This window comes from Oncorhynchus tshawytscha, linkage group LG04, assembly GCF_018296145.1.
Source record: "Oncorhynchus tshawytscha isolate Ot180627B linkage group LG04, Otsh_v2.0, whole genome shotgun sequence".
In the NCBI taxonomy this organism is placed as follows: Eukaryota; Metazoa; Chordata; class Actinopteri; order Salmoniformes; family Salmonidae; genus Oncorhynchus; species Oncorhynchus tshawytscha.
This window is the reverse complement of record NC_056432.1, coordinates 44,842,263-44,856,447: the sequence shown is the minus strand read 5'-3', so window position 1 is coordinate 44,856,447 and position 14,185 is coordinate 44,842,263. Positions and strand designations below refer to the sequence as shown.

General features: G+C 42.3%; 1 protein-coding gene across 1 annotated transcript in view; it reads left to right on the top strand.

The window, feature by feature from the left end:
- LOC112249536 (kinase suppressor of Ras 2-like) overlaps nt 1-4,985 on the top strand; it is a 73,566-nt gene extending 68,581 nt beyond the window's left edge. The window contains exons 6-7 of the mRNA XM_024419342.2: nt 3,559-3,731; nt 4,175-4,985. Coding sequence (XP_024275110.2) covers nt 3,559-3,731; nt 4,175-4,185 — 184 coding nt within the window. The 3' untranslated portion in view covers nt 4,186-4,985. The remainder of the gene's footprint in view (nt 1-3,558; nt 3,732-4,174) is intronic.
- The last annotated feature ends 9,200 nt before the right edge of the window (nt 4,986-14,185 follow it).

Genomic DNA, 14,185 nt, shown 5'->3' with positions numbered 1-14,185 from the left:
GGCTAACCGGACTATCTGCATTGTGTCCCACCACCCGCCAACCCCTCTTTTAGGCTACTGCTCTTTCTGTTCATCATAGTAACTTTAACCACATCTATATGTACATACTACCTCAATCAGCCTGACTAACCGGTGTCTGTATGTAGCCTCGCTACTTTTATAGCCTCTCTACTGTATATAGCCTCGCTACTGTTTTTCAGTCTTTTTACTGTTGTTTTATTTCTTTACTTACCTATTGTTCACCTAATACCTTCTTTGCACTATTGGTTAGTAAGTAAGCATTTCACTGTTGTATTTGGCGCACGTGACAAATAAACTTTGATTTGATTTGAAAGTACAAGTAATAAGGTAAGGAACAGACCCTAGCTGAGACCCCACTCTCCGAGATCATCTCAGTAGGAGTTGGGATATGCAAAAAAACACATTTCCAATTCACACGTGCGTATTAATACACACTTGTATGTGTGAAATTGGACAAATATAATAACCCACCAAATTTTTCTTCTATATTATTGTTAATTGCTTGTGTCCCATTATCCATAACATAATACAATGTACTGTAGTGTGCTACTTATGCTAGTATGGAATCCATAACATGGACATTGGAACTCCCGCAAATGTTAATTCCACCACAGACTACCATGGTTGACAGTATGATGGCATACTTACCAGTAGTAGTATGCTTATTGCGCTAGCTAGGGTATACTTATGGGCCACCCACCATGTGTAAGGAATCCATTTCATGGATTTGTTTTGTTGGGCTCCCCTCAAAGACTTCCATGCCTGGCAGTATGATGGAATGGTACAGTAGCATGTGCTTCGTATTCCACATAGTAGTGACACAATGACTGAACAGATTGCCATGCCGCTGATCTGAGCAACAGGGTACAATTATTCACATCTTACTTGACACCTGTCCTCCCCCATCCACTCTCGATGTCTCTCTCTACCTCTTTCCCCCTCTGCAAATAATCTATCCATCACTGGAGGTTCATCTATAGACACAAGGAGAGATGAATGGGCCAAATTAGATTTGAATGGCATAATGTGGTTTTAGCGTTATTGCCAAACAAGGCTTGAGTGAGAAAGGGATAACCTGCAGGGAGCTTCCTTATTGCAGGAGAGTGATTGTGATGATGTGTCGAAGGACTGCTTAAAAAGGTCTAATTGTGTGACTTGTGTGTCAGTGATTGAGGAAAAGTCTTGCAGGCTTTAATACCAACCAGAAACCGACAGCAGTCCAAATGAGCAGTCTCACTCCGCCTGTCCATCTCTGTCTGTCTCCCACTACGGTACTTCCTCACTCTTTTGTTTCCTCTCTCTCTCTGCCCCTCATCACCTCTCTCTCTGCACCCCTCTTGTATACTCTCTCTCTCTCTCTCACCCTCTCTCTCCCTGCATCCCTCTTGTATACTCTCTCTCTCTCTCTCACCCTCTCTCTCCCTGCATCCCTCTTGTATACTCTCTCTCTCTCCCTGCATCCCTCTTGTATACTCTCTCTCTCTCTCTCTCTCTCTCTCTCTCACCCGGCATCCCTCTTGTATACTCTCTCTCTCACCCGGCATCCTCTTGTATCTCTTTCCCTGCATCCCTCTTGTATACTCTCTCTTTCCCTCATCCTCTCTCTCTCTCCCGGCATCCCTCTTGTATACTCTCTCTCTCTCACCCGGCATCCCTCTTGTATACTCTCTCTCTCTCCCGGCATCCCTCTTGTATACTCTCTCTCTCACCCGGCATCCCTCTTGTATACTCTCTCTCTCACCCGGCATCCCTCTTGTATACTCTCTCTCTCACCCGGCATCCCTCTTGTATACTCTCTCTCTCACCCGGCATCCTCTTGCATCCCTCTTGTATACTCTCTCTCTCTCTCTCTCTCTCTCTCTCTCTCTCTCCCGGCATCCCTCTTGTATACTCTCTCTCTCTCTCTCTCTCTCTCTCTCTCTCTCTCCCCTGTATCCCTCTTGCATCCCTCTTGTATACTCTCTCTCTCTCCCGGCATCCCTCTTGTACTCTCTCTCTCTCTCTCTCTCTCTCTCTCTCTCTCTCTCTCTCTCTCTCTCTCTCTCTCTCATCTCTCTCTCCCTGTATCCCTCTTGTATACTCTCTCTCTCTCCCGGCATCCCTCTTGTATACTCTCTCTCTCTCTCTCCCTGCATCCCTCTTGTATACTCTCTCTCTCACCCGGCATCCCTCTTGTATACTCTCTCTCTCATCCCCTTGTGCATCCCTCTTGTATACTCTCTCTCTCACCCGGCATCCCTCTTGTATACTCTCTCATCCCTCTCTCTCTCTCTCTCTCTCTCTCTCCCTGTATCCCTCTTGTATACTCTCTCTCTCACCCGGCATCCCTCTTGTATACTCTCTCTCTCTCTCTCTATCTCTCTCCCTGTATCCCTCTTGTATACTCTCTCTCTCACCCGGCATCCCTCTTGTATACTCTCTCTCTCTCTGCATCCCTCTCTCTCTCTCTCTCTCTCTCTCTCTCTCTCTCTCTCTCTCTCTCTCTCTCTCTCCCTGTATCCCTCTTGTATACTCTCTCTCTCTCTCTGCATCCCACTTACATACCCTGTCCCTCTCTCACTCTTTATATCTGCCCCCCACCTCCACCCCAGTCCCCCAGGTGCCACTGCAGGCTCATCATTAGCAGTGTCAAGGGGAACTGAGTGATACGTGTGTGATGAGTGTTCCTGTCTCGTTTTTGATGGGTGACACAAGCACCCCTCAGTGAGGCTTGAAAGAGGCTGAAGGGCCACTGCTCTGGGCCACTCTGGGGGTGTGTAAACCAATTATGGACTGGTTAGGTGGCAGAGCCCATACCTAGCCTAGTTTTACAGCCTGTGTCTTGAAGAGCCATCCATCCCCTCTGTCTTTGTCTCTCTCGGTGTACTCTCTCTCTCTCTCTCTCTCTCTCTCTCTCTCTCTCTCTCTCTCTCTCTCTCTCGATGAGTCACTCCCATTGGGTGGCAGCCATGTTTGCTGTTGTTGTTGTTGTTGTTGTTGTCTGTCAGGCCTTAGGGTTAATTGGTGGGTTGTGTACTAGGTATTACCTAACTGCCTCTTCCCCCTGGCATTTCTGTGGGGGAGGCTTAGGCTTCAGGGAGAGTGACGATTCATGTCGAAAGTTTAACACTATTACCCTTATAGTGATATAATTTCTCAGGATATCTGAGATGTCTCAAGTTGTTTGATTTTCCCCATTTTCAAAGTAAAATATGACTTTTTTTTACTCTGGATAACCATTGCCATGTTCTACTGTATCTTTCAACTAATGGCTATGGTTTTATAACTGTACTTTATAAGTTGTATAAGAAATTGTATTATAAGAGCATTTTAACGGTATAATATATTATTAGTATTTACAAATATGTGTATCATTTAATAACAGTATATCTATTGTATAAGAGCTATAAATATACCGGACATTTAACTGTATAATAGAAGTCTATAACTGTTTTCTAACCGTATACTTGCAGTATGAACTCTTTAACTGTAGTTTATAACCATTCATAACAGTCTAATGGTAGTATAACCATTCTGCTGTGTGTGTGTGTGTTTCAGAGTGAAGCAGAAGAAGTCCAAGCCTCAGCACCTGAAGATCAACAGCAGTGTGGGGAGCTGTGAGAACCTCCCTACCCAACGTTCACCCCTCCACTCCTCTGACCATCGCTCACTCCGTTCCTTCTTCTTCCCCACCTTCATCCCCTCCACTCCCCCCGTCCACTCCGATGCAAGTAAGTGCCCTTTCTATACTACCTTGGTCACTAACAAGTTATGATACCCAGGTATGCAGACAGCTTTCCTAAATCATACGTTTCAGGCATTATACGACTGTATTGACTTCACAGTTTGTCCACTCTCTTATCTGTTCAAGTGTCATATGACCGTTGTCTGTGTCCAGTTTTATGGTAACTCTATGGTAGTACCACATAATATAGTTTAGTGTCTTAGCCATACTTTAACACAAAACCTCCACTGCCCATTCACAGTCTCTCTCTATATTCAGCCCTAAACCCAGTGACTCTCTCTCTCTCTCTCTCTGTCTCTCTCTCTCTCTCTGTCTCTAACTCTCTCTGTCTCTCTCTCTGTCTGTCTGTCTGTCTCTCTCTCTCTCTCTCTCTCTCTCTCTCTCTCTCTCGTCTCTGTCTCTCTTTCTCTCTCTCTCCCTCACACATAGACGAAGACTAATCCTTCCCAGATCACATACACGTATCCCAGGATACCCAGAGGTACCGTGTCAGCGCATACAGCCACCTTATTGGCTGTTGCCTTCTTAGTGCCCCCACCGGAAGCCATTAGCGCCTGAGCGGTATGTAGAAAGAGAGTGAGAGGAAGACGATACGAAGAGACTGAGAATGACGGAGGCAGGGACAGGAGTGAAATATAGCCGTCGACAGGGGACCTGAATGGGTTTAGACCAAGGATCATCAACTAGATTCAGCCGTTGGCCAATTCTTTCTTGAGCGGATGGTCAGGGGGCCGGAAACATTTGTTGACTGCAAATTGACCCCAAGAAGCTCAAACAGATATAATATTTGACTAAAACATAATAATTTCAAACCTTGCTTACATTTGTGTATGATCACATATACTGAGTGTACAAAATATTAGGAACCCCCGCTCTTTCTATGACATAGACTGACCAGGTGAATCCAGGTGAAAGCTATGATCCCGTATTGATGTCACTTGTTAAATCCACTTCAATCAGTGTAGATGAAGGGGAGGAGACTGGTTAAAGAACGATTTTTTAGCCTTGAGAGAATTGAGACAAGGATTGTTTGTGTATGTGTGCCATTCAGTGGGTGAATGGGCAAGACAAAAGATTTAAGCGCCTTTGAATGAGGTATGGTAGTAGGTGCAAGGTGCACCGGTTTGAGTGTGTCAAGATCTGCAACACTGCTTGGTTTTTCACGCTCAGCAGTTTCCCGTGTGTATCAAGAATGTTCCATCACCCAAACAAACATCCAGCCAACTTGACACAAACTGTAGGAAGCATTGGAGTCAACATGGGCCAGCATCCCTGTGGAACGCTTGCTACACCTTACAGAGTCCATGCCCTGACGAATTGAGGCTGTTCTGAGGGCAAAAAGAGGAAGTGTTCCTAATGTTTTGTACACTCAGTTTATATCTTTCTATTATGCATGTGAATCACTTGGAGCTGATTTGCTGTTGGGCCGCAGAGTGCATCCGTACACAGACTAGGCTAGTGGCAATGCCTCCAAACAATTGTGATACCCCTACCCCCCAGGTACAACAAAACACAACCATGTTTTCACTCCCCTAATGTCTCCCATTCATGATATTTCACTGAAAAAGTGATTACATTGATAGATATTGTTACAAACCCCCTTAACAAAAAAATGTAGAATAATGCCTGGCTAGAGGGGGGATGTAACCTAATATTACAAACTCTGATATTGCTAAAATGTGGAATACAAGTAGTCAGTTGTCTGCCCATCATACACAACAATAATTAGAATATCTTAATGCATCATGGAAATATAGACCTGTAAACACAGAGATACAATAGGTGGAAATGTCAACTATGTATATTTAAGATGAATGTAAGCTTGGCTTTTTGGTAACTGATTAATAGACAACTTTCCAAGCCAAGTGTTCTGTCATTCAGTGCGTTATGGTTCTGCCTGATGAAAATACATGCAGTCGCACATGTTTTTTTGATATTGTGGCTATTGTATATAACTCTTAATGGTAGCCTATAAGCCTAGGACAGGGTTGGGGAGCCCATGCATAGCCAATAGAGCCAAGTGAAAAGTGTTCTTATAAGCCCAGTCAATACGCAATCGAGGGTGAAAACAGAGCTTTGGGTGGACACTTTTTAAAAGAGGATCCCAGCTTTCTCCTGCTGGTATATGTATTGCTTAGTTCTTTAAATTAAGCAGATAAATCCGCTTTACAACCATTGTAGCCTAGCTGGCATAAAGTGCCTTCAGAAAGTATTCACACCCCTTGACTTCCCCCCAAAAAATGGTGTTACAGACTGAATTTAAAATTGATTAAATTGAGATTGTGTGCCACTGATCTACACACAATACCTCACAATGTCAAAGTGGAATTTTGTTTGTAGAAACTTTTACAAATTAATTTTAAAAATGTCAGCTTAAATGTCTTGTCAATAAGCATTCAACCCCTTTGTTATGGCATGTCAAAATATGTTCAGGATACATTTCAGCACATTTTATTGAACAAGTCACATAATAGGTTGCATGGACACACTCGGTGTGCAATAATAGTGTTTAACATGATTTTTTAATGTTTACCCCATCTCTGTACCCCACACATACAATTATCTGTAATGTCCCTCAGCCGAGTAGTAATTTCAAGCACAGATTCAACCACCAGGGAGGTTTTCCACCAGGGAGGTTTTCCCCAAAAAATGCACACATTGAATATCCCTTTGAGCATGGTGAAGTTATTAATCATGCTTTGGATGGATTTTCAATACACTCAGTCACTACAAAGATACAAGCGTACTTCCTAACTCAGTTGCCAGAGAAGAAGGAAACCGCTCAGGGATTTCACCATGAGGCCAAAGGGGATTTTTTTTAAAGTTACACATTGTAATGGCTGTGATAGGAGAAAACTGAGGATGGATCTCAAATGTTGTTACTCCACAATAGATACACACAGCTCGGCGTGGCTTAATGTGACCATGCCCCCAGTAGGGTACAGCAATAAGGTACTCGCATTACTCCCATGTATTTAGCCAAACTTTCATGGCATTCTCAGCAAACTGACACTTTTTTGTAGTTTCAATAAATAAACATTTTCAGCAGCCTCACGTGTCGTTATTAATATACTTGGCTGTCACAACAGCAAATGATTTGCATGATACTTATTCTGACACTCTACATTTTTACACAACAGTAAAGCTAGTAAAGCTGTCGCATTATACTTACGTCACTGTTTGTTTACTCCTAGCTTTTTTTGCCGGTTAGTTGACATCTAGCTGGCTAGCGAGAGAAGTTCATCTCAATTTCAATCGCTAGTCTTAAATATGTCGTGTAACTTCCTCCAGTCTTTGTCTGTCTCTGAATGGTCGAGGTACATATTTAGAAAGTTGATTGTTCTTGGCTTGCCTATATGTCCTTTTAACTTGCCAGAGACCAGCTGTGCAGACAACCCTACCAAATGGCCCGAGTATCCTATGGCAATATCTACATCTACTTGGTGGAATCTCCAGGTTTGCATAAATATCCAAATGCAGAAGAATATTATAGTTGTTATTTGGATGGATACAGCTCACTAGTCCATCTTACAAGCTAACTAGCAAGCTTTGTGCAGTACACATACAGTTGAAGTCGGAAGTTTACATACACTTAGGTTGGAGTTATTAAAACTCTTTTTTCAACCATTCCACAAATTTCTTGTAAACAAACTATAGTTTTGGCAAGTCGGTTAGGACATCTACTTTGTGCATGACACAAGTAATTTTTCCAACAATTGTTTAGAGACAGATTATTTCACTTATAGTTCACTGTATCACAATTCCAGTGGGTCAGAAGTTTACATACAGTAAGTTGACTGTGCCTTTAAAAAGCTTGGAAAATTCCAGAAAATTATGTCATGGCTTTAGAAGCTTCTGACAGGCTAATTGACATCATTTGAGTCAATTGGAGGTGTACCTGTGGATGTATTTCAAGGCCTACCTTCAAACTCAGTGCCTCTTAGCTTGACATCATGGGAAAAATCAGCCAAGATCTCAAAAAGTCTGGTTCATCCTTGGGAGCATTTTCCAAACGCCTGAAGGTACCACGTTCATCTGTACAAACAATAGTACGCAAGTATAAACACCATGGGACCACGCAGCCGTCATACCGCTCAGGAAGGAGACGCGGTCTGTCTCCTAGAGATGAACGTACTATGGGGTGAAAAGTGCAAATCAATCCCAGAACAACAGCAAAGGACCTTGTGAAGATGCTGGAGGAAACAGGTACAAAAGTATCTATATCCACAATAAAACGAGTCCTATATCAACATAACCTGAAAGGCCGCTCAAAACCACTGCTCCAAAACCGGCATAAAAAAAGTCAGACTACGGTTTGCAATTGCCTTGCCGTGTGTATCTATACTAAACCAGGGGTGCAACTTCGGTTTTAGAAGTGGGGAGGACATAACCTGGCAGGGGGTCTGGGGGTCCTCCTTCAATTTTTTTGAGGCATCTAAAGCAAATTTCCTGCATTTCTACTAGTGCTGTAGCTGACGGAAAAGAATCTTAGTCGACCAAGGGTGGTCTTTTCTTTTGACCAATTAACATTTTTAAATATGCATTTTTTCATATATAGACACACCCTATGTGTTTTACTAAAATCAACTATATGTACTGAACTTGTGTGATGCTTTAAACATGCTGTTTGATTAAATAATGAAGACACACAAATGATTCGAGGGAGCCAGAGATTTTTTAAAAACTGTTTCTGACCCTTTTTGTCCCGCTGCTTGCTTGCCTTCGCAGATTCTGCCTTTAAGCTCCTGAAATTGCTGGTAATATAGGCTACACCAATTTATCTTACCATATCTACCAATCTGCGTGCCAGTTATGTTTTTCATATGCACATTTTTTGTGGAACAGTTTAATCTAATTTATAATAGTCTTTGTATCTGTGGTTCTATCTAAATCTACATTAAAATTATACAAATCTAAAAGTAACTTTTATTGCCATTCCCAACTATGTAAAATGAGTCTACATAAAGCCATCATAAAAACGTTGCATCCTGCAGGCAGAAAATATCCTGTTGAAAAAATAAATCCTATAAATCACATTGTCTCCGCATGGCCTGTCTGCAACAACTGCAATCAACTGCCAACTGGGTCGCCCAGAAACTCACACTAGCAAACTTGAAACATTATATAAAATATTCTGGGCCCTTAGAGTTTCCTTCGCCAGTGAGCTCGGGACAGACACAGCTGTAGGCTATTTGTGTAAGGGATAAGAAGTAATCAGGTATTTTATGTTTACACTGGATCAGAGCATTACATTTTCCCCTTTTATGCCGAGTGGTAATCGAAAAGGGGCGAACTGTAAATATTGTTCAAATATTTTGAGGAACTATTGTCATTCTCAATTGTTTCTGAAAACAGACTTTGTTTAGTTGCTGTTTGAGGTGAAGAAAAATTACTTTGAGAAGCTCCACAGCTTATTAGTGGTGGTGAGTTAAGACAATCAGAAATAATATGAGACATCCCCAAATGGGCACATTTATAGGCCTACATTTGTGTGCAGGCCAGGTAGACTAGTCATACTTTTATATGCGTAATCAGGTGTAGCATAGCTTGTGAGTTCTGCAAAACACAGGTCCACTCCTACAATAAGAACGGTAAATGACTGTAATAATAATATATTGAATGCATTAACAGAAATGACCGTAACCAAATAAACATTGCAGATAAGAGATTATGGGAATTAACTGTAAATGTAGGCTACTACTGGTGATATTTGTCATGGGGAATTTATAGACATAGCAAACAATGCACACAATAAAGTTACGAAGCAATAAATACCCACAAAATGGCAGGAGAGAGCGCATTCTGGAGAGAGACGTGCCTTGTGCATCTGAGCCACATTCCCCATATTCTTGGACCGTGGCATCACTACGGCCTCAATGGATTAGTCCACTGAAACAGGCATAAATCCAACAGGTGTCTCGTGTGGCATAAAAAATGTTAAACATTTGTGACTGCTTGACCCCAACAAATCTAATGTTTTTAATACAGACTCCTTTTGTCATACAGTATTCCATATAAGGCACCTAGACCCTATGAAAGTTGCACAGTATACCCTTAATCTTGTAATAAATCAAACCTAGCGATACATAACTTGACATTTCTGCTGTCCATTTTGACATTGTAGGAGGATAAGCAACCTTCCAATTAATGGTAATGCATTTCTTAGCCGCTATAAATGCTATGGTTACACAGTTTCTTCGTATAACAGTCTCCAGTATCAACATTTCCAAGCAAACAAAAACAGGGAGAAGGGAGAATCTATAGACATGCCAGAATTCCTCCAGCCTTCACAAGATCATAACATATGCAAATATGTCCCCTTTTGTGTTTTACAACTCCATTAGAGGAATTACATTCCAGAGAGTGCATGCTATTCAGTTTCACTGGCATATAGGTATGTTCTATTAAAACATTTAACATTAATGTCACTTTTTCAGAGCGACTTACAGTCATCTTAAGATAGCTAGGTGGGACAACCACGTATCACAGGCATAGAAAGTACAGTGTATTTATACTTTTTGTAAAACATTTTTGTTTGGAGGGGGGTTGAGATGAGGAGATTTATTTTTGAAGATTCTGTTTGAAGAGGTAGGATTTCAGATGTTTTCAAAAGTTGGGCAGGTACTCTGCTGTCCTAGCTTTAGTGGGAAGCTCATTCCACCATTGGAGTGCCAGGACAGAGAATAGGTTAGGCTGAGCGGGAGCTGGATGGTCTTACATCTGTATCTCTTCATCATCATCAATAGCATCTCCCAGGTTTTCCTCACAACTTTAGAGGTTTGTCTGACTGCCATAACATAGTTTCGATCTTTGACGTTTTTCTGGTTTGTCCAGTGTTTGCTGCACAGAGAGAATAAAGTGTTGCATCTCAAAAATGTCACGTCAGTGGTCACAGACTGGTCTTTACTTGCTGCCTGACCCTGCTGAGACCCATGTCACCATCTGATCCTGCTCAGATGACAAAGAATTACCTTGGGGTACATTTATACATTATATTATCCAAGAATAGAATCAATGCTTCAATAATTGAAATGACCATTATTCCCAGATCTCTAACTGTAGCCTACCAATCAACTCAAGATGGAACTTCATATCAATTCACTGATTGTTATAATATACTGCAAAATTCACCTTAGACCCTGCTGGGACACCCGTCACCATCTGATTCTGCTAAGATATGATGAGCATAGTGTTGTGCACTGACTGTGCACCAATGACAGTGAAACCTGTAGAGCTGTTTATACCGTGTCATTGTGAAAAGTAGAGAATTACTTGGGGAAGCTGACATGAATAATGTTACATTGCTATACTGAAACGTCAGAATATGTCAGAATATCGGTCTTCAATATCGGTTGCTGGTTTCAATGTTTGATTAAGGTCTAGTGTGATCGAGGCAAAGAGAATAGTTACATTTAGTGAGCTAGCTAGCTAGGAATTAATACTTTTTTTCTGCTAAGTGAAACAGCAGTTGCCTTGCCAGCTTCATCAGTCAAATAAAGAGTAGTCAGTTTCTGATCTGCTTGCTTTGACAACTCTGAGAAAAATCACAACACACACAGACAACAGCTGACTCTGTTCGCAAGCACTGTGGTGTCCGCGCGCGGTCCTAAATCCAGCTGGCTGAAACTGCCAAACAGCCTACCCGACCGCTTTGAGGCATCTGCATGGTCCACACACAGCACACAGTTGCCGCTTTTTGTATCACAGTGCAATGATAAAACTGGGGTGTCATGTCCCTCCCATCCCCAGTGAAAGTTGCACCTGTAACGAGTGCGCTGAGAGTCGGGAAGCAAGTTCAGGGAGTGAGTGTTTTAATAAATAAAATAAATAATGAACACAAAACACAAACAACATGAAAAAAGTCAATAACACCTGAGGAAAGACCCAAGGGGAGGGACAGATATAGGGAAGATAATCAAGAAGGTGATGGAGTCCAGGTGAGTGTCATGAGGCGCAGGCGCACAAGACGATGGTGACAGGTGTGCGGGATAATCAGCAGCCTGATGACCTAGAGGGCGGAGAAGGAGTATACGTGACAGCGCCCCTGTACTAACCTAAATGACAGAGTGAAAAGAAGGAAGTCTGTAAAGAATACAAATATTTCAAAACACGCATCCTGTTTGCACTAAAAGTAATATCACAAAAGATCTGGCAAAGACATTAACTTTTTGTCCTGAATACAAAGCATTATGTTTGGGGCAATATCACTGAGTACCACTGTTCATATTTTTAAGCATGGTGGTGGCTGCTCGACATCAGCAAATACTGAGGGGTTTTTCAGGATAAAAAGAAACGAGATGGAGCTAAGCACAGGCAAAATCCTAGAGGAAAACCTGGTTAACCTGGCTTTCCAACAGACACTGGGACACAAATTCACATTTTAGCAAGACAATAACCGAAAACACCTTGCCAAATATACACTGGAAGTTCATACCAAGACGACATTGAATGTTCCTGAGTGGACTTGTTACAGTTTTGGCTTAAATCGGCTTGAAAGGCTATGGCAAGACCTGAAAATTGCTGTCTAGCAATGATCAACAACCAATTTGACACAGCTTGAAGAGTTTGAAAAATAATAATGGGCATATATTGTACTATCCAGGTGTGCAAATCTTAGAGATTTACCCAAAAATACTCACAGCTGTAATCACTGCCAAAGGGAATTCTAACATGTAGTGTATCAGGGGGTTGAATACTTATCGTAAAAAAATATATACACTACCCGTCAAAAGTTTTAGAACACCTACTCATTCAAGGGTTTTTCTTTATTTTACTATTTTCTACATTGTAGAATAATTGTGAAAACATAAAAACTATGAAATAACACATGGAATCATGTAGTAACCAAAAAAGTGTTAAAAAAGTGAGATTTTTCAAATAGCCACCATTTGCCTTGATGACAGCTTTGCTTGGCAATCTCTCAACCAGCTTCATCAGGAATGCTTTTCCAACAGTCTTGAAGGAGTTCCCACATATCCAGAGTACTTTTTGGCTGGTTTTCCTTCACTCTGCGGTCCGACTCAATTTGGTTGAGGTCTGTAGATTGTGGAGGCCAGGTCATCTAATGCAGCACTCCATCACTCTTCTTCTTGGTCAAATAGCCCTTACACAGCCAGGAGGTGTGTTGTGTCATTGTCCTGTTGAAAAACAAATGATAGTCCCATTAAATGCACACCAGATGGGATGGCGTATCGCCGCAGAATGCTGTGGTAGCCATGCTGGTTAAGTGTGCCTTGAATTCTAAATAAATCACAGTGTCACCAGCAAAGCACCCCCGCACGATAACCCCTCCTCCATGCTTTACGGTGGGGAATACACATGCAGAGATCATCCGTTCACCCACACCGTGTCTCACAAAGACACATTTGGATTCCAAACCAAAGGACAGATTTCCACCGGTCGAATGTCCATTGCTCGTGTTTCTTGGCCCAAGCAAGTCTCTTCTTATTATTGGTGTCCTTTAGTAGTGGTTTCTTTGCAGCAATTTGACCATGAAGGCCTGATTCCCACAGTCTCCTCTGAACAGTTGATGTTGAGATGTGTCTGTTACTTGAACTCTGTGAAGCATTTAATTGAGCTACAATTTCTGAGGCTGGTAACCCGAATGAACTGCAGCAGAGGTAACCCTGGGTCTTCCTTTCCTGTGGCGGTCCTCATGAGATCCAGTTTCATCACAGCGCTTGATGGTTTTTGCGACTCCACTTAAAGAAACTTTCAAAGTTCTTGAAGTTTTCCGTAATGACTGATCTTCATGTCTTTAAAGTAAAGATGGACTGTCATTTCTCTTTGCTTATTTGACATGTTCTTGCCATAATATGTACTTGGTCTTTTACAAAAATCGGGCTATCTACTGTATACCCCCCCTACCCTGTCACAACACCTTAACCCTGGTCAAAAAGGCGCAGCAGCGCCTGTACTTTTTGAAGAGACTGAAGAAGGCCCGTCTGTCTCCCAAGATCCTGGTGAACTTTTACCGCTGCACGGTCGAGAGCATTCTGACTAACTGCGCCACAGTGTGGTTTGGCGGATGCTTCGTGGCCGACCGTAAGGCCCTGCAACGGGTGGTGAAAACCGCCCAGCACATCACTGGTCCCCAGCTCCCTACCAATGTAGACCTCCAGCGCAAGCAGTGTCTGCATAGGGCACGGCGCATCATCAAGGACCCTTCACATCCATGCCACAAACTGTTTGCCCTCCTACCAATCAGGCAGGCGGTACAGGTCTCTACGTTCCCGCATTAGCAGGCTCAAGAACAGTTTATTTCAGGCTACTGTAACCCTGCTAACACGGCACTAGCCATACCCACCCGCCCACCACTAAGTACTGTCTCTGAGGGACCTTTTTGCATTACTCTCTTTGCACTCTTCACTGTACTACTGGACTCTGATATTGCTTTGCAAAGTCTGATTAAGGACATTATTCAGTTGTACAAGTACATGT